Raw genomic sequence first — 20658 nt, 5'->3', positions numbered from 1 at the left:
CTATAACTCAAAATGACAGAAAAGAGCCGTTCTAGTGCCATTAAAAAGTTCCTGCGTCAATTAAAAGAAAAAGGCAAGGTATTCGCAGATTTTCGAACATGTCTAGTAACACTAGAAGAAGAAGCTGCATCGAAAGGTTTGAGTGATTCAACCATAAAAACAATGGTGGATATCTTGCAACGTAATGATTTAAGTGCAACCAATGCTGTTCCCTTTATAAAATGCATGATTCCAAAAGGTAAAGTAAACGACAATGAAGCTAAAAAACTGATAGTCTGGTTCCTGCGTACTTCTGCTGCAGTCACGACACTTACAACTTTATTGCAATGGATCATTGGCTGTTGGGAGTACCAGCTTGTAAATAGAAACTCAATCTATATATTTTACGATGCTTTCTTTTATCTCATGGTGACACAAGATAAACTAGAGGCAAAGTTAGCTCAATTAATATACTTAATAACCAAACCAGAGGATGTGACAAGAAGACAAGTTCTAAGATTAATAAAGTTGAATGGCAATTATAGAAAACCTCCAAGGCATCTCACTGCATTGCTGTCGCTATTCAAATCATATAAACCAGAATTTGTACCTGAAAAAATTCCAACAATAAACATTCAAGGCATCTGGAAGCCAATACCAGAGTTTTTACGCTTAGGTTTTGAAGATGCAAGAGATAGAATAATTTTGATACAAACTCAACGAAGTAATGAACTCTATTATAATTGGAATATTTTTAATATACAAAAAGTCAAAAAAAATCAAGACCCTCTGGTGCCTTCTGTAGGATATTTTAATCTTGGTTCAAATATTTTTAATGAAAAGATAGAGAAATCCATTTTTGATATAACTACTACTGTACAACTTGGAAACCATCAGTCTTCTATAAGAATGCCATGCAACTCCACATCATTATTGTCAAATATAATAGGATATCATCTCTTGACTTATACTGATTTTGAGTATCAGCAAAGATTTGTACACAATCTGTACAACACATTCTGGAGATCTTTTATATTTGAAAATGGAAGGTACTCAAATGAGGAAATGAATAAAATTTTAGATATGACCATTGAATTTTCCAAATACATGCAGCATGGAATTCCCATTGTCAGTTATTTTGTAAATGAATACATGTCTTGTTATGTTGATGATCATCAGTTAAAATTATTGGGCTTAATGCAATGGAGTTCCATTTCTTTACCAGAGTTACAAGATTATGTGTTGAAACACATAAAATTAGTATTTTACAGTTCATCCATACAAAATAAATGTATGATAATTAGAACATTAAGAACATTGATGTTAAATCTATTTGTGATAAATAATAACTTATTCAAGAACAAATCGTTTCCATTTTTGGGACAAAATTTCATTGGTAACATTCCTGAATCAGTGAGAATTATTGAAAGTTTCACTAAAGAACTGATAGTGTCTTCTTTGAATATACACTCCGAAAATGCAAGTTTGGTATCAGAGGCTCTTTCATTTTATGAACAAATAGATATTCTCGAGATATATAAAGAAACTCCAATAAGTTTGCCTCCAATTGCATTAGTTTACAGTTGCTTTATCAACAAAAGCTGCGCCTTGCTATCAAGAATATGTGCTTTACTATTGCAATACAGAAAGTATTTTCAACATAAAAACCAAACTTCTATTATTAGTCGTAAGTGGTTAGTAACATTTGCAGAAGATTTTGTAAGTGCCCTATGGTTTGATAATTGTTTTAGCACTCGATTAGAGGTAAGAAGATACTTTCTGAAAAGTTTATCTGAAGTGATTGTCAAAAGTAATGGAACTTGTGATATTGATAGTTTGTTGAATATTTGTCAGCATTATGCAGTGCTGCCTTATTTATACACATTGAGTACTAGTGGATTGCATATTCAATCAAAGCATGATGCCAGAAATGTTGCAGCTTATTATTATAAGCATATTCATAATTTTATTACTGCATTATTGGGTGATGAAGAATAATCTTTTGATATCTACTGTAAATAAGTATTTTATAGGGCAATTTGTTATTCATGTAATTTAGTTCAAATTCAATGTAAAATTTTGTAAAATTTTTACTCTCTAATACTTTAAGCTGAAACATTACTTTTTCAGTATCTTTGTTTATGTATGTAACACTTTCTTGTGAAATCATGAAAAGCAAACTATCAAGTATTTATAAAAAAAGCACTTCTGGACAGTATTTAATGAGCAGTTTTATATTAATTAGGTTATTGAATAAAATACTTTTTATATTCATTTGTGCAAAAACTGTTGTGAGAAAAGAGGAATTATTAGTTGTAAACGTCTGAGGATTAAACGTAATGCATTTTCAATTAATTAAAAAATTTATTACTCAAATATTAAATCATTTTATAAAACTGATAACTTAGGTGTTTTTCAATTTTATAGATTTCTTTTTAGAAATGTTGATTATTAATGTAAATTACTTATAAAACTAAATAAAGCAAAATATTTTTTACATAAATTAACGTTTTATTATCTTATTTTATTTTAAAGAAAAATGTTGAATAATAAGTCATTAACTCTCGATCTATGTTATAATAAATTAAATTTTAATAATATTTTATAATACATAAAAGATTATGCATAACTAACTAAAATGTATCAAATTTGGTAAAACATTCATACATAAAATAACCGTTAAATAAAGAAAAACCTTTTTTTTCAACTTTATAAAATTTACAAAATTTTCTTATAACTAATTCTTTGAACAAAAAACGTATAAACTACAAGTATTATTTGCTTAAAGCTTCGAAATTTTGAATCTGGTGTTTTTTATGAGTAATAATATTATGTGCTTATTTTTGTAAAAAGATTTCCAGTTTTTTTATAGTAAAATGTTTGATTTGTTTGTTGAGAAATAATCTATTAGTAGTCTATGGCACAATATTTTTTGCTAATAAAAGGTACATAATAAAGTACATCATTTCAACAAATTTAAAGTTTAAAGAATGCTTTTCTGTTGTTACTTTTCATTTATTCATCCTCACTATTTATCCTCATTATTTTCAATATTTGTGTTTTGTAAAAGTAATTTAGCTAATGCAATACCTCCTTCCAGAAAATATCCAACCACTATTCATCACAGCCAACGATTAAGACATTTATGATGCGGTTCAAAAGTTTTATCGGCAATAAAAAAATTATTTATACTTCTGAGTTTGTTATTTTTATAAAATAAAATAAATAGCATGGCATTTTAAAAAGAATTATCTATTTTTCATAAATAATAATTCGATTAGTCGATTAGCTCTAAAAAAGATAGCCGATCACCTGTTGCGTTTTGTCAAATGGTGATTAGATAATATTCCGTTCGTCCCGCATGAGTTTGGCGCTCGAACTCTATGTCTTCTGCTAAACCGGAACTTTTTAATAGTTATTTCCTATTGTAAATAATATTATTTTTCTTGATTGAATTCACTTGGCAAGTGATATAAAAAACATTAAAAATTAATAATATGTTTTACATATGTTTTTTAGACAATTACAAAACTCGCTAATTGTTCAATAAATTCAAATTAGACTCTGGTAAGTGTCTTATTTAAAGGTTATCTTTTATTTTAAAAACCTATTTATATTATCTTCGTAATCATATTTACATTTTTCAGTTGTAAGTAATAAACTAATCAGTGAATTGATTATTAATCGACATGGAACCACCAGAAAAATTTCCATTTCCATTCCCTCCATATCCGATTCAGACTGATTTTATGAAAAATCTGTATGTTTGTTTGGAAAATGGAAATTTAGGCATTTTCGAAAGTCCCACAGGAACTGGTAAAACATTATCAATCATATGTGGTGCAATAAAGTGGCTAGTAGATCATGAGGAAAATAAGAAAAATTCCTTGTTGGCTGAAAAAGTAAAATTAGATATCAGAATTAATGAATTGCAAAAGAAAATGGAAAGCGATTGGTTTTTTGTCCAAACAGAGCAAATAAAATTAAATACAGAGAAACAAGCTGTACAAAATAAATTAGATGTTATTACAAGGCAAGAGGAAAAACTAGCAAAGTACAAGGAGTTAATCAAAAAGTACAAAGAAACTAATGAAAAGGAAAAGCATTATGATAAATGGAAAAACTCTAAGAGCAGTGATAAAAAGGAACTTGAGAGCAAAGAAATTGATGCAATTGAAGAAGATTTTGTCGACATGAATCTCATTTTGAAAGACATTGATGAACAATCTAACTATTCTGAGGAAGAAGAGGATGGTGCAGATGATATTAAACATAGCAAAATATTTTTCTGCTCAAGAACTCATTCTCAACTGTCTCAATTTGTAGAAGAGCTTAAAAAAAGTCCATACTCTGAAAAAGTCTCTTTAGTATCTTTAGCATCAAGGTAGGTATAAAAAAGCATTAGTACTTACCATTGCATTTATTACATCAAATTTGTAGAAACAATTACTGTATAAATCCATCAGTGAAAGCTTTGAAAAATATGAGTATGATGAACGAGCAGTGTCAGCAGTTGCAGAAAAAGAAATCTACATCAAAAAAAGAAAAAGATCTTAAACGGTCTAAAACTTCAACCTCTTGCCCTTTTATGCCTGGAAATCAACCTTTATTAATAGCAGAAATTATAATGAGTGTAAGAGACATTGAGGATACTGTAAAGAAAAGTGAAGAGTTAAAAACATGTCCTTATTACTCTACAAGAAAGTCAGTGGAAGATGGACAAGTGATATTAGTTCCATATAATTCTATTTTACATAAGACAACAAGAGATAGCTTAGGGATCAAGTTGAAAAATAATATTTTAATTGTTGATGAGGCACACAATTTATTAGAAGCTATTGAAAGGATGCACAGTGTTACTGTTACTGGAAAAAATATTCTTCATTGTTACAATCAGTTATCTCAGTATCAAAAAAAGTAATTAAATATTGAAATACTATGGTATTCAAAATAATAAAATATTTACTTCTCACAGGTTTGAAACTGTTTTGACAGCTAAGAACGTATTGTTTTTAAGTCAACTAAATTTCTGCTTAAAAAAGTTAATCAAAGTACTAGGAGGAACTTCAAAATCTCATCCAGATGATAAAATTACGAAAGTATCAGACACTAAATTATATGGCATTGAAGATTTTGAAGCTATGGCAGAGATAGACACAGTCAATATATTTGATCTAATTGATTTCATTCAGAAATCTAAATTAATTCATAAACTACGTGGGTATGCAGAGAAATATGAACATGATCCTATTGTCAAAGAAAATGTGGAAGAGAAGAAAGGAGTTACAGCTTTTCTCCAATCTTTGCAAAAAAAGGACAGTTCTGATGTAAAGCAAAATACTGTAATAAAACCTATAGATGAGAAAGAAAAAGAGCAAATTACCAGTTCTTTGATAATAATTACAAGTTTCTTAGAAACTTTAAAAACTAATTGCTCTGATGGTAGGATTTTTGTAACGCCTGGAGATACAATTGGTAAAGGATATTTAAAGTTTCTGTTACTAAATCCTGCAGCTCATTTTTCAGAGATAAGTACGTTGTTTGGTTATCATACAACAAATAAAATAATTTTTATAATAAAATTTTGTAATTTTTACAGTACAGGAAGCGCGAGCTGTTGTTTTAGCTGGTGGAACCATGGAGCCAATGTCAGAATTCAAAGAGCAGTTGTTCATTGGTGCTGGAGCTAAATCCGAGAGAATCATTACTTTTTCCTGCGATCATGTAATACCAAAAGAAAATATTTTGACTTGCATCATGAAGACAGGGCCAACTGGAATGGAGTTTGAGTTCAACTATCAAAATAGGCAAAATGTTAAAATGGTATAATAACATTTATGTTTATAAAATTTTCTTGTAATTGAACTTTTAGGATAAAATATGTTATAGTTAAATGAATTAGGAAGAACACTAGTCAATTTATGCAACATTGTACCAGCGGGTATAGTAGTGTTTTTGCCATCGTATGGTTATGAAGAATTATTATTCAAACATTTAGACTCAACAGAAGTATTGGCAAAAATTCGTAAGAAAAAGTCTATTTTTCGAGAACCAAAAGTTGCTACTCACGTAATCAAACACAAATCAATTGCAAAATATATTTGCATTTAGAAGAATGAGTTTAATAACAATTTATCATATTCTTAGGTAAATCAAGTTTTAGAAAAATATGCGAGTGCAATAAGAAAGCCGATGAAACCACAGAATGGTTCGATATTATTTAGTGTAGTAGGTATGTTAAATACCAAAATTTCTAAAAATTTAAAAACTATCCCTATATATTCTTTCTTAGTTGACATATTTTTTTCTTAGGTGGTAAATTAAGTGAAGGGCTAAACTTTTCTGATGACCTGGGACGATGCGTCATAGTTGTTGGTATGCCTTATCCGAATATCAAATCCCCGGAGTTACAAGAAAAAATGAAGTATTTGAAAGAGAATGTTGTAAGTACAAAAAGTATTCAAAGGAATTCTCTTACCATTGAAAAATGATAATCAATTTTTCTTGAACGACATTTTTTAAATCTGACCAAATATGAACTACTTAAGAATTCTACACTCCACAGTAACTAACAATATTTAGGCATTCTTTCTTAGTATTATTATATTGTATATTTGTACAACAAATCTAATACATATAACTATGATAATAATTTCATTAAATAATTTCATTACTTTCTCTGGACAAATTTATATTTTAACTATATCAATTTAAAAATCGCTACTATTTTTATTTACATTTTCGGTTTATAGAGTCCCAACGCTGGTACAATCTACTATGAGAACACATGTATGAAGGCAGTGAATCAGTGTATCGGTCGTGCAGTTCGTCACATCAATGACTACGCAACAGTGGTTCTACTGGACAAACGTTATGCTAACAAAACTAACTCACTACCTGGTTGGATCAGACGTAGTCTCGACATATATACAACATTCGGAAGCGCTGTTCAGGTGATTGCTAAATTCTTTGCTGCCAAGAAAAAAGATGAATTAAAATGAGTTAATGAAATTTGTGATTACTTACATTATTTATTGATTATTTTTCGTAATATTGGCTATGATATAATGAGCAGAAGGATGTTTTCATGCAAACAAGTTTTATGCGAATAGTGTTAGTTAGTAAAGTATTATTTTATTACGTTTTTTACTTATAACGATGTTCGTACACATTAAATATAAATATTTAACTTACTTTTATCGCATAAAGAAACATATCTGTTACATAAATTTTGTCATAAATTGTCAAATAGGTAAAAAATAAAAAAAGTTGTTCTTTTAGAATCACTCGCTTTTGGTGTATGTTTTTAACGTATGTTATGTTTTTTTACACATTTAATGTAAATATCTAATTTACTTTTATTACATAAACAAACATATTTGTTACTCCATTTTTACTATAAATTATCAAATAAGTAGAAAAATAAATAAATTTTTCCCAAGGAAACACTCGCTTCTTAGTTTATTACCTTATGTAAAACAATTTTTCATTGTATTAATCTATTTACTTTCTGGCGCTTGTTCCAATTACGGGTTCTCAATTCTACGGTATCATCTAAACTTTTGACATTATTATTAAGAAAACAAGACAATGTTGCAATAGATTCTTTTAATTCAATGTTTGTAAAGTAACAGCAGATGTGTTCAGAGCACACGTCTGGCAAATGTCGGTTTGCTAATGAATTTAATGCATACTTTGCTATCGGCAAAAGATTAGCTCTTTCTAAACCTGCCTGATATTTCAATTGAATTAAATAGCCATATGTCGGATACATATACTTGAACGTTTTCAATCGTACGATATACTTGAATGTGTAATTTTTCACGAGCTTTGACAAAGAATTTTCGTCTTTAAATAAAACATTATAAAGAGTACAATTACTGTTAATTTTTTTACCTTTGAGCTTCTCTACTTCAGATTTCCATTTATTAATTAACTTACTTTGGTCTAAATGTATCACGAGTTTGTTACATTGAACTTGCGATGACAAAGCTTTTTTACTTACTGTCAAACCAACCACTTGCATACTAATAATGTAGTTTTTCAAAAGAGAAATCAATGAATGTATGTAACTTCTCGAAAAGTTTTTTGACTTTTTTAAGTGTTGGTATAATAAACAAGGAACGGTTCTCTTTTGATTATCTTCAATATTTATATCCGCACCGCTGTCTAGCAGTACCCTCATGATATCATAATTTTCTTTTAAACAAGCTATATGAAGAGGAGTCAGTCCCATTAAATCTTTACTATTAATATCAGCGCCTGCATTAGTCAACATAAATACTGCATTTAACGCGGTTTGATTGTAGATAATACGTCGTGACGCTAAATTATGTAGTGCAGTTCTTCCATTGGCTTGTCTTGCATTAACATTGGCTCCTCCATCTATAAGCAGTTTGATAACGTCAATACAAATCGTGAAAGGCATTGATGTAGAAGTAGCAATCAAAAGGGGTATTGCATCTTTATGAATACCATCCACATTGGCATTGTAGTTTAATAGAATACTAATGAGCTTTTTATTCAATATCAAAATTGCTTGATGAAGAGGTGCTATCTCCATATCGTTAATAATATTAGCATTTGCACCGTTTTTCAAGAACAATTCAAACATTTTTTCTAACTCTTTATCATGTATCCAAAAAACACAGTTTAAAATAGAACCATATTTATAGCATTGATCCAAATTGACATGAAGTTTTAATAGATTGTTCAAAATTAAATCTCTTCTTTTATAAACTTCTTCGGAAAAGCTGTCGATTATTTGACTCCATAATGATACTGAGCATTTCAAATTATTTTCTAATATGTGTTCAACATTAGATACAACAGCATAAGCATACAGTACAGGAGTATTACCATGGTTGTCAGAGCAATCTATGTAACTATTGTAGCTTAACAGTGAATTTATGATTTTAAAATGATCTTTTCTGTTAGGTAACCAATTAATTTTTCTTATAAAACCACGAAATTCAACAGATTGATCTTGATGGACTTTAAAAATATCGGTGTGTGGTTCAAGCTGTTGCATTAATTTTTCATTCCTACCCAAATCATCTAGGATATTTTTTACAAACTCTCTAAACATTTCATTAGTATAACGATAAGTTATATGAAGTGGAGTAAACCCATTTTTATCTTTTAATGCAACATTTGCTCCTTTATACAAGAGCAGTTGAACAATTTTTGATCTGTTATGAGAAACAGCAAAGTGTAATGGGGAATAACCACTCCAATTCTCAACATTAGAGTCTGTACCTTTATCATGTTTAAGAACACAAGTGTCAATGGAGACTCCATTTTCAATAAAACTTTTTACAACATTAACATTATTTCTTGAGCAGGCAATATGAAAATGAGATAAGCCTTCAATATTTATTGGATTTGAATTAGCTACATTGTGAACTGAGAGCAGGAGATCAATGATCTTATAATTTTTTTTTTCAAAAGCCCAATGTACTGGTGAATTGCCATGGCAATCTATGGAAGTGATGTAAGCACCATAATGTAAAAGTAAACGTACTCCATCCAAGTAAGCTTCCTTCGCTGCAATATGCAATGCAGTCATACCCTCAAAATCTTTCTGTTTGACATCTGCTCCATTTTTTAAAAGTAATTCCAATGTTTTACTACATCTAAATTTGACAGCAAAGTGCAAAGGGGTAAAACTTTTATAAAGGTAACATTCTGGACTGACTGGCTGATTGATAAAAGCACCAAATTTCAAGAAGTATTCAATAATCTTGGGTTCATCTCTGCAACAAGCTATATGGAAGTGAGACAATCGGTGTTTTTCCACTGGATTGTACTTGAATTTCATGTTAGCTTTTAAAAGGAGATCAATTATTGAATTGTTATCATTAAATTCTTGCCAAGTTTTCCAAATGCCTCTTGCTTTAATTTTAAAAGCAATATGAAGTGCAGATAATTCATTTTCATTATGAATAAGAATGTCTGCCCCTTTGCTTATTAAAAATTTAACTACTTTAATCTTTGTAAACTTAACTGCACATTGTAATAATGTAAGTCCAGAACAATTTTCTAAACATGACCAAATGTCAGTAGTTGATTTCAAAGGCTTATTGATTGATAAACCAGAACTTATAAATTTTTTAATGACTTCCAAGTGGCCATTCATACTGGCTATATATGCTGGTGCTATATCATCATAATTATTGAAGTTCATACCTTCTACAATATGGTGTGATGATAAAAGGTAATCTACAATGTTGTAATTCTTGTTTATTAATGCTACACAAAATGGTGTTAAGTTTTTTTCATTTTTTGTCTTCAAAGAAAACCCCTTTTCAATCATTTGTATTACAACTTCAATTTTATTTTGTTTAATTGCATAATAAAGAAGATCGCTTTTATCGTAAGTTTTAATGTCAAACTGAGACAAAAATAGTTTAATAATTAATGGCTGATTTCTATCTATAGCCAAATGAAAAGGAGTTTTATTCTGCTTATTTGAAACTAAAATATCTGGAGAGGCTCCTTTTGCTAACAAACTTGTAATAAGGTCTATGTCTTCCAAATAAACTGCATATTCTAGAATTGTCTTTTCATCTTGAGACATTTTATAAACACGAAAACCTTTGTTTATTAACAATTTGGCAATATCAATTTGAAATCTAATCAAAGCTTCGATAATTAATTGATAATCAAGGTATCGTTCATCATTTAAATTTTTTAAATTAGAATTTATAAGTTTTTTTACGGTGATAATATAGCCTTTCTTTACAGCTTTCAATAATTCATACTCATGTTTTGTCATTAGAACTGCCATAACTGATATTTTTAAATGAACTGATGAATATGAAGATTAATACAAAATGTGACTATTCCAATTTACACCTGCAAAATACATATAATAGCTTTTAGTGAGCCTTTAGATTCTTATTATAATATTAAAAATTATTCAATGAATTTTATCAACGAATATTCAAATACTTATACCAACATGTAACTTCAAAAATTTAGGTTATATTGTTTCTTATATTTGTTATTTAATTTATTTTTCTAAAACAAGATTTATGAAAATTTGATCTGATATAGAGTAATTTTAGCTCTCACTGTTTAATTAAACATTATATATTTATATAATAAATGAGTTAAGTTAAGAAAATAATAATTTTCAGTGTTAATTTTTCGTAGCTTATCCTTATAAATTACAAAAATGATCAATCAGTTTGCATAATGCACTTTTCGCATTGTTCAGAACATAAATGCTCCAGGTCAGATTGTTGACTCGCATTACCTTAAGTAGAAGAGTAATCTGAAGTAATTGACGAGCAATTTACTAAATTATAATTAATAAATTTTTTTTACTTGGCAATACCTAATTAAAACTTTTAAAGATTTCTTTTCTATCTAATTATAATAAATTAATTAGAATTAAGTTGAGATCAAAATACAGTCACATTAGTTCATTATTAAAATTTTTAAGCTCTGATAACGTCAATTATTTCCATTATTCTTTTCTACTAATTTTAAATTATTCGTGTTGTGAATCTTTATAATTGAACGCGCCGGGAAGCAAATTTTGTATAATAATTATCTGTATGATGATTAGAGTGATAATTAAGCAGAGTGAAAAATCAAAGGACTGGTTTAGAAAAATGTCATTGATATGATATATGCAAAAACAAACCGGCCACATGCGCATATGTAATGCGTACAAACATGTACTACAAATAGTACAAATCACTAAAAATGTTGATAATGCCAACTACAGAACAGTGAATATTCCGAGCGTTCTATCTTTTCTCATTAAGTTAAAAAAAATAATAAAGGTCAGATTCATTTTGTTTAAATTTACAATTTTTCTTAAAAGATGTTATTTTGACATGATAATCAGTCAGTTACGCGTACTATAAGATTTATTTATATATTGATTATAAAAATGTGCTCATAGTAATTCTTACAGAACCAAAATGGATTTGTAGACAAGGCAAATATTTTACTATGATAATAAATTAGATGCAGCTCTTGAATTTTATAGCATACAATATAAATTGTTTGTAACAAGTAAATTGTATACTTATAATCAATTGCAACTGAAAAAAATAAAAATCTATCATCGCTTGTCATATACCTTGATAAATAAATGCAATTAAGATCCCAGTAGATAATTAAAAGCAACAGATCAACGAATAATAATTAAGTATATTCTACTTTAAAATGTACATATAGACAAGTTTTGTCCCATTAGAAAATGTAATATATCGTTTGTATGTGAATATAGCCACATTCATTGCGTTAAAAATAGATTTTTACAATACGTTATAGAATTTAAGTATTTGTTGAATTAATTTGAATAAAGGAATAAAATCCTGACATACCCTGTTGAAAATAATTTTTGCGTAAAACTGTTGGACGCAGTTATTTCCAGTTTAAAATAGTTTATAAATGTCAGATTTTAGACACGTATAACAGTTATTAATAGTTGTTTTCTGTCAGTAATAATTATATACAATTATTAATAGTACACAACTTCGAAAATGTACTTTTTTATCATAAAAAATTTGTTATTAATAGCAGTTAATAACAGCTATATGTGTTGGAAATCTAAAGTTTATAAGTGGTTATAAATTGTAAATAACTGTTAGTAAATACACTAACTGATGATTTCTATTTATTAAAATTTTATGCATGAATTCTTTCCACCAGGGTATCGATCAACTGAATTGATAAGAATAGATCTACGAAGGCGGCACCGGCACAATATATAGAAAGTGAAACTCGCGTTGACCTTCCCCTCGCACCCAATAGGAGCGTGAGTTCGACCAATAATAAGTATATTTAGTTTGTAACGTCTCCAATATTTCCAGCAACCAACATAAATGTTACAGAAATGTTGCCATAAAGTGCAAAATGTTTTGCGCCTTTGATTCCAGAATAATGTTATCAAAATATTTCTGGAATACTAGTTATAATTTTTCATTTTATGTGGCAGCCTTTTTGCAACATTTCTACATTTTTATAACAAGTTCATGAAACGTTGACTCTATCTTACTATATTTTCTCAATGTTAAACAGGACATTTTTTTGGAGTGAACGGAAGCTGAACTATTGGTAAACGCAATGACATTCTAGATTGCGACGTTATAAGTATATTTAATAACCAAACAAAGTTATATTAACAAAACATGGAATTACGTGCATAAAATTATTGAATATTTTGAGCCTCAACGAAAGAAATATTAAATTCCGCATTTTCGATGCAGTTTTCTCTTTCCAAATGTTCCCAAGAACCCAAGTCCTATCTCAAGAACTAAACTCTTAACACAATATGCGCCGCATGACAACATCCTGTCCAGTTGGTCGCCAGATGCGTGAAGCTGCAATACGAGTTCCGAGATAGATTTCATTTATGTACGAGTATGATCTGTACTAGTTCTTCATTTTAATGATTGTTTCATTGAAGCAAAAAAAATGAAAATTGAAATGTACATATACATACAACACGAATTATATGTACGTAGCATTCAAATGAGTCATAAATGTCCTTTATTTTCATTAAAATACATAAACTTAATTGAAACTCGAAAATTAATCGAAAAATGAAAAGAAGATATTCTATATATTACGAGCGGTTTTTTCGGGCTTACAGACAGATTTAAAAATACATATTTTTAATTTACAAACTTCTTTTTTACTTATAACATCTAAATTTAAATGAATTATTTATATAAAAGTGACCTTAATTAAATTCAACAATAGAATACAGCCAATTCATACAAAAAATTTTTTTTAATTCCAAAACAACTAAATAAAATTATCATTTCGAAATTAGTATCGCGTTACATACATGCAAAAGATTAATAATAAAACTTTCTCAAAGTAAATAAACGATCTGAATATTTTTTAAGATACATAAAAATAATATCAATTAAATTTTTTGTTTTATGTTTAAAGTTTAAGAGTGTATTAGTGAATTTGTTTAATTTTCATAATCATGGTCTAAAAATCACTTTAATATAGATATCACCGTGAAACTGTTTTCAACTTTAAGTATTCTAGATAAGATATACAATTTTCTTCATTATAAATAAAATAAGCTCAATCACAAGCTCTATGGAGTCACCTGTGCATAATATCTTATTTTTTGAAAAATTTTAGTTTCACATGCTTTTCTAAACGTAAAATTTGTTTTTCAACCATTTTTATTTACAATTTGCCTACAAAAATGACAATTAGTAAATTTTTGTCTCATAAAATTCTAGTCGATATTGAATTAATAATTTTTGGTATTAGGAACACATTACGATTAATTGAAAATTAATTAATAATCAATTAATTTATATATTGGGACACTAAAATTCCCGTAAAAATGCTATAAAACAAAAGTAAAATATTCTAAAAATATCTGAGTAAAGCAAATTTTCTCAGAACATCAGTCCGTTTGAGTTAAAGGCACTTCAAAATAGTTTAATGAATATTATGTCAACTTTTAGGGTTCATATCCTCTTCAGTATTCTTCTCTCAAAAAAGACCTTGAATTAAGTGGTTGTTTGTCAAGATGTACCGGCGTAGGTCGATTTCTCTTGAAGAAGCCACATTTATACAGCAAACACATTAACAGTAACAAAATAGCCATTCCAGCACAAGCAGCCAGTATGACTATCCACAGGTCAATCACGTCAGGCTTTGGTGGTGGAATCAAAGGTTGAACGGTAATGCCAATTTCAACGGACTCCCTGATCTTTTCAGACGGCTCACCAATGAACGGCTGCGAAGTTACCGTTGCATTCATGAAGGACGAAAGCTGCAATCTCTCTTTAGTTATGTTCGACAAGGTCGTCATGTTGACAAGGAACTTCATAACAATAAATACTTCTTCGTTTTGTTGCAGCTGTCCAATTTTACATGTCAAATAGACACACCTCGTACTTGTACAAAATATGCTATATGAGCTATCATGATTATATGCTTGCCTCTTGTTGCGCAAATTGTTATTATATTTATTAAATTCTTGCGGCGAAGAAAGACGGTCTCTCAGCTTCTTAATACTCAAAAAATCTGCATTAGCTGAATCACATACAACTTTGCCGGCTGTAAATTCTGGCTGTTCGAACAAATATAGCAAAATATCGCCCGCCAATGTCTCGGCCGACCAAGTAAGATTCACAACAGTACTTAAAATTGCGGATGGTCCACTGTTGCGAATCGTGTAATTGTGCATAACGAGCGGGCTTTTCTCAAAATTACTCGACTTGGAAAAGTTAGTATTGACATACTTGGCCCAATTGAAGTCAATTTCTTTGGGTTTGCTTTCACCGTACAATTTCAAAACAGTGTTGACACGCACAGGCACATTGATTCTATAAGCGTTATCTATAACGCTGTTAGGCCGCTCATTGTTGGATGAATTGACTTTCATGTTAAGCTCAAAGTTCGGTTTCATGCCGTGGAATAAAACTGGCTGAAGGCGAACTTTGAAATCGAGATTTTTCTTTGCTGGCAGTGGATTGCCGATGTCACAGCGTAGAGTATTATTATTACTATCTTTCGGAGCAGAACATTGTACAATCAATTCCCTGGAGTAGTTGGAATTTTCTACATTGACGTAATCTATACCCTTGGGTAAGAACAAATAATAAGAAGCTTCGAAGGCATCCTCGCCGTTATTTTGAATGTTCACGTCCAAATCAAGAACATGTCGTGAATTTAATACGTACTCGCCAGGGTGTCTTTTTACTCTCACTGACAGATCTGGTATACAAATATTATCTAGTCCGCAATTTTTCTGAATATTGAGCGAACCAATTTGTTTTATACTTTTCGGGCTCAATACTGCTTGTAATTTACTTTTTGGATTACGGCTTTTCCAATGATTGGCCGCCCTCGTAGAACTATTCTGCAATTCTATGTGCACTTCAGCATCTAACGGCGTCAATTTGTCACGCACTTGTTTTGCTAGATAAACTCTGAATTGTCGACAGTTCTGTAGACCAGACGATAACGTGACCTGGTAGGTCAACACACTCCTGGTTTCGTAATCGAGAAAAAACATGCGTGGACTTTTCCTCTTCTTGACGTCCAACGTGATCATCACGTTGAAGTCGTGTTTTGACCACGCACCTTTGCCGACATACATATAACAGACTTTAAAATCAGCGCAAGCAACAGGGAAACCGTCGGACAGAGCGCAATTATGTACAGTCAGTGAGATCAAATTTCTAGAAAATACTAAAGAAGCTACCATCTCAATGACAGGTCTGGCACGAAAATAAAAAGCTGTATTTGACTCATAAGCGCCAACAACGAGGTCAGTGTAGTCATTTTTATCTAAATCTAATCCTCCAGCAACAGACCAACCAAATGTATATACTGGTTGCTCCAAATTTTCTGAGTATATCACTTGAGAATATTTTTCCTCTACACCCTTTGGAGTTCCTCGATAAATATAGACAGCACCACGATTCTCATCTCCTCCGTAAGGTTCACCAACAACAAAATCACCAAATCCATCAATATCAATGTCACCCAAAGAGGCAAGTGATAGACCAAATTGTCCCCTGTTGCTTTGACCATCTCTAGTATGGAACTTTGAGAATTTGATTGGATCAGCCTTTTGATAAAATACATATATTCTTCCAGTTTCTATTTTTACTCCAGCTAACTTTGGTGAAGTGTAGAAAGGAGCAGAGATGACAATATCATCCAAACCATCAGCATCAATATCAGTAACAATTAATGCATAGCCAAAATATGAACCCATCTGTTCACCAGTGATATTTTGATGATTGTACAATTCGGAAGAGAATAGTAAAACTTTTCCATTGAGATTTGCTCCTCGCGGTACACCAACCGCAACACCACTGTCCTTGTTACCAAGAAAATCTCCCACTGCTACAGAGTAACCAAGATAGCTATTGTCTTCATAAGCAGGACCTTCTTTTGTTGCTAGCAACCGAGGTTGCTCATAAGGTCTAAGCCCACTGCCAGCAGGTGTGAAAGGTAAACTTATGTTACTGTCTACAGAAAACAGCTGACCTTGCCAATACCAACTTCCTGGAGCTCCAATAAACAATCTCTTACCATCCTTAGTAATGGCAGCAGCTGAACCTGCTTGACACATACCTTGTCGATGATGGCCCGCAGTCTCATTGTTACGACATGGCGAATATTCAGTAGCTACTTCATTATCTAATGTGGTAATCCAGCATGCGCCTACAAAGTCCTTGAAGCCAGCAACTGTCCAGTTTACCTTGACATAGCCAAACCAATGATATTTTGGAGCACATGCTAATAATGGGCCACCAGCCTCAGTTGATGCTGCAATTGTTGCTCCAAACCACTGACCTGACTTTTCATCAATGGGCTCTATACCACTGACATGTTTGTGAGACCTTACATAGTCCACACCCTTCTTGTCAAATTCAATAGGAAAACATCTGCTGTCTTCTGCAATATCACATTTAAACACTGAACCACCTCTGTCAATATTTAAATGCCTTGTTTGATTTAATGGTGCACCAACTATCACCCAACCACCTCCATGCTTATCACGATATTCAGCAACAGCATAGCCAAACATAGAACTAGGATCACCTTTGTACACTGCATAATTCTCTACTTCGATGTTGAACGTGAATACATGCTTGCGACTTAACACTAAGGCAACTATGTAGAAAAAACTAAATTGATTTTTTAGCATGGTCATTAAGAATAAAAAAAAGCAGACTAACACTAGAAGGCCAAATTTAAGGCGACTTCAGCAGCTATACGAGAGGGAGGTATTATTTCGAAAAAAGTGGACAACATCTCGAAATCATGACATATTTTATAAATATTACAAGCTCTCTGTGCTTCGTGCGTTCGCGAGAGCGGCGTGCGAAGTTACCCATGAACGGCCAATGTACGTTGAGACAGCCACACAGTACGAACGACTGCAGACGACTGCAGAACGACTGTCGCCTGTCGCCTGTCTGTTATTATAAGAGAGGGATAGAGGAAGGGTGGGAGAGAGGGAAGGAGAGAGAGAGAAAACTGAAGATCTGTCGCAGTAGAGGAAGAAGAGCGATTAACGTCTGTCAGTTCTCAGTGAAGGAGTGGGCCTTTGTAGAGGGGAAGTAAAGAGTATACAAATGGAAACAAATATTGAATATCAAAAAAGCTTATAATAGTTGAATGCTTGGCTTGAATGAGTGCTTATTCATCCACGAAACATTCATTGCCACGGATTGTACTGACGTATTTTCTATTTTTATATTACACTTTAAACAATTATTTAAAATAAAATGCCCGAAATACGAAGCATCATCTAAGGCCCTCGCCACATATGCGTTTGTACGCGCTCGTACGCGCGCGTATGCGCATATGTAGCGAGGGTCTAACCCTTTCAAGGAGATAATGGCTGCGAAAGACAACCCGCAGTAATCATCGAGATTTGCATAAATTTCTTTGCATTGATGGTAATCTGCACGTTAAATTTATATAGGATTTGTAGCATTTTCTTTTCATTCATTTTTCTTGTAAGAATTCATTGATAGTTTTACATTTTTCAATAGTTTTTGATATTTTATATATTTTTTTATTGTAACTAGAATAAACTTTATAAAATTACTGATATAACGTGGGCACATCTAGGTTAAATCATTATATCTATAATTAGCATGATATTGATGTAAAAGAATATATCTAACTTATCTTTTTTTATGTATGTATGTATAGAACGTATGTAGGTCTACAAGCGATTCCAACAACTTTTTCTTCGTGACGAGAAAATTTCAACTTCAGAGAGAAATTTAATGAATTATCTGTGTTTTTTCTTTTGTCATTTTCATTTTTTTTTGAATGCTATTTAAACAAATTCTCAAAAATGTCATATTAAAAACCATTATAAATAATTAGAAATAAAAAAATATGTTGTAATCTAGAAGTATTAATAGAAACAATCAATTATGCAAAAAAATCTAAAACTAAAACCTCTTTAGCATTTTTCATCAAACTCTATATTGTTGATTTAAAATCGGTATAAATAATCATTACTTTATTTGAATATAATTACTTTATTGACAGGACGATATTATTTGTAATGATTTTACGTCAATAAAATAGAGTTTGTTGAAAATTTGCTATCGAGGTTTCCATTTTGATTTCTTCATTTTAAACAATTATTAGTGTGATTAATTAAAAATTTTACAAATAAAGAATTGTTTATAACGTATTTACACCAACAAAATAGAGTTCGCTAAATAGGTTTTCACTTAAATTTCGCTCATAAAATTAATTGGTGCATTTTGTTTTAAATTATTTTGATTAATTGTTGAAATAAGTTTTTATAAACAATTATAAATAACATAAAAAAAACCAGTAATTTGTTTTTCTGTTTGCCTATAAATAGCATATTATTATTTTGATGCTAATTCAATTTTTACATGTTGGTTGCAATAAAACTATCCTTGCAAATCTACTATTTAAATATCTTTTTAAATTCTAATAAAGTTATTTAATTCTTGAGATAGATAACTTTCTTGGAACAGTCTGTTGTATGTGATAAGGATTTATTAAATTAGCATATATTTGTTATGTGATTGAAGTTGATTGATAGAGAAAGAAAGGCCGTACGAGCCTAAAGATGGATCTACAAAAAATATCAAAGACTATATAGAAAGCACCTTTATATTTAATTGGAAGATGTCTTTACAAACAAAAGATTTTGTTATAAACAATTTGTTATAATATTCAAGGGAAAACAGTGGTTTGGATTTTCCCTAAGGGAAAACAACGGCGTCGAGAGAAAGTATTCTCGACGTTCAAAACACACCTAGTAGAATTGTTTATGAAGTTCGTTGTCGGGTTGTAACTGGGTTTGTTAATCATTATTAGATAAGTAGTCGTTAAAAAGTTTGGTCAGTCCTGTCGTGATTCCGGATTGACGGATAGATAAGTTCTCATTTTTTGTTCAATCGACTCAACGCGATCAGCTAACTCTTCACTGAACTCCATTGTGAATGACTATTACAACTATCGTGACAAATAAGGTAAGAGGAATAAATAAATAAACAAACGAACTACCCTAAATTAAAATCTGATAATTTATTATTATAATTAATCTGAACAATAATAGGAAAAGAATTAAAGAAAGTATAAAAAAATAAAATAAACGCAGCTCGTGATCTCATAGGCAAAAAGGCAACAATTCAAATTTATGTTATGGGCAATCGACAATCAAAAATGGCGAGTGTAACTACCTTAAAAAATGTAATTTAATATATCACAAATAATATACATTAAGAATGTAATTTAATATATAATGATATAAGAATATAAAAGAATATGACATGATATAAAATATCATTTATAATATAGGAACGATTTGGAAATATAATTGATACAATACATATAATTGAAATAATTAACCATGCATTAAATTAAAAAGTTTTCAAACAACGAAACAAAAAACTTATCTTTATAAGCTGCTTGAAAAATCTTGAGGTTAAATAAAAAGCTAAATGTATGATTTTTTACGGTAGAATATTTTTTAAATGGTTACTTGAAAACTAGATAAAAGAGAAAAGGTCAAAGTATTCAAATTAAATAAAAGAGTATGTGTACAGCACTTGCAGGCTACGAAACAACGTTTAATTGTCGGGATAATGTAACTCGTCAAATTTATTTAATTTGTTCAAGGTGATCGTTGTTATTGTTTGTGTTTCTTTTTATACC

The 20658-nt window shown here is 30.4% G+C and overlaps 4 protein-coding genes across 5 annotated transcripts; 2 read left to right on the top strand and 2 right to left on the bottom strand.

Annotated features, from left to right (window-relative positions):
• The first annotated feature begins 12 nt into the window (after positions 1-12).
• LOC131665699 (uncharacterized) lies at positions 13-1977 on the top strand. The gene has a single exon (XM_058937756.1). It carries the CDS (start codon positions 13-15, stop codon positions 1975-1977), a length of 1965 nt encoding a protein of 654 aa, XP_058793739.1.
• Positions 1978-3352: 1375 nt separating this feature from the next.
• Positions 3353-7344, top strand: LOC131665627 (ATP-dependent DNA helicase DDX11). Of its 2 annotated transcripts, XM_058937658.1 has the most exons (10): positions 3353-3406; positions 3499-3546; positions 3627-4363; positions 4420-4896; positions 4955-5511; positions 5579-5802; positions 5869-6048; positions 6127-6211; positions 6292-6422; positions 6732-7344. In XM_058937658.1, exons 3-10 carry the CDS (start codon positions 3669-3671, stop codon positions 6978-6980), a joined length of 2598 nt encoding a protein of 865 aa, XP_058793641.1. In that variant the 5' UTR covers positions 3353-3406; positions 3499-3546; positions 3627-3668; the 3' UTR covers positions 6981-7344. The 2 variants fall into 2 exon arrangements, with proteins under 2 accessions (XP_058793641.1, XP_058793640.1); XM_058937657.1 differs by having other exon boundaries at positions 3388-3546.
• A 22-nt stretch (positions 7345-7366) lies between these two features.
• On the bottom strand, positions 7367-10768 carry LOC131665698 (ankyrin-3-like). Its single transcript, XM_058937755.1, has one exon. It carries the CDS (start codon positions 10766-10768, stop codon positions 7466-7468), a length of 3303 nt encoding a protein of 1100 aa, XP_058793738.1. The 3' UTR covers positions 7367-7465.
• A 3025-nt stretch (positions 10769-13793) lies between these two features.
• Positions 13794-17981, bottom strand: LOC131665626 (integrin alpha-PS2-like). Its single transcript, XM_058937656.1, has one exon. It carries the CDS (start codon positions 17648-17650, stop codon positions 14453-14455), a length of 3198 nt encoding a protein of 1065 aa, XP_058793639.1. The 5' UTR covers positions 17651-17981; the 3' UTR covers positions 13794-14452.
• Positions 17982-20658: the final 2677 nt, after the last annotated feature.

This window comes from Phymastichus coffea, unplaced genomic scaffold (genome assembly GCF_024137745.1).
Source record: "Phymastichus coffea isolate CEN01 unplaced genomic scaffold, Cenicafe_Pcof_1.1 PCOF00053, whole genome shotgun sequence".
NCBI classification, from domain to species: Eukaryota; Metazoa; Arthropoda; class Insecta; order Hymenoptera; family Eulophidae; genus Phymastichus; species Phymastichus coffea.
This window is presented reverse-complemented; position numbering and strand designations above follow the sequence as displayed.

Bases quoted from the DNA above. Each gene is read 5' to 3' on its own strand.
- LOC131665699 (XM_058937756.1), top strand. From the start codon at position 13: ATGACAGAAAAGAGCCGTTCTAGTGCCATTAAAAAGTTCCTGCGTCAA.
- LOC131665627 (XM_058937658.1), top strand. From the start codon at position 3,669: ATGGAACCACCAGAAAAATTTCCATTTCCATTCCCTCCATATCCGATT. The intron at 5,803-5,868 runs GTATAATAACAT...AATATGTTATAG, and splicing joins ATAGGCAAAATGTTAAAATG to TTAAATGAATTAGGAAGAAC. The intron at 6,049-6,126 runs GTAATCAAACAC...TCATATTCTTAG, and splicing joins AACCAAAAGTTGCTACTCAC to GTAAATCAAGTTTTAGAAAA.
- LOC131665698 (XM_058937755.1), bottom strand. From the start codon at position 10,768: ATGGCAGTTCTAATGACAAAACATGAGTATGAATTATTGAAAGCTGTA.
- LOC131665626 (XM_058937656.1), bottom strand. From the start codon at position 17,650: ATGACCATGCTAAAAAATCAATTTAGTTTTTTCTACATAGTTGCCTTA.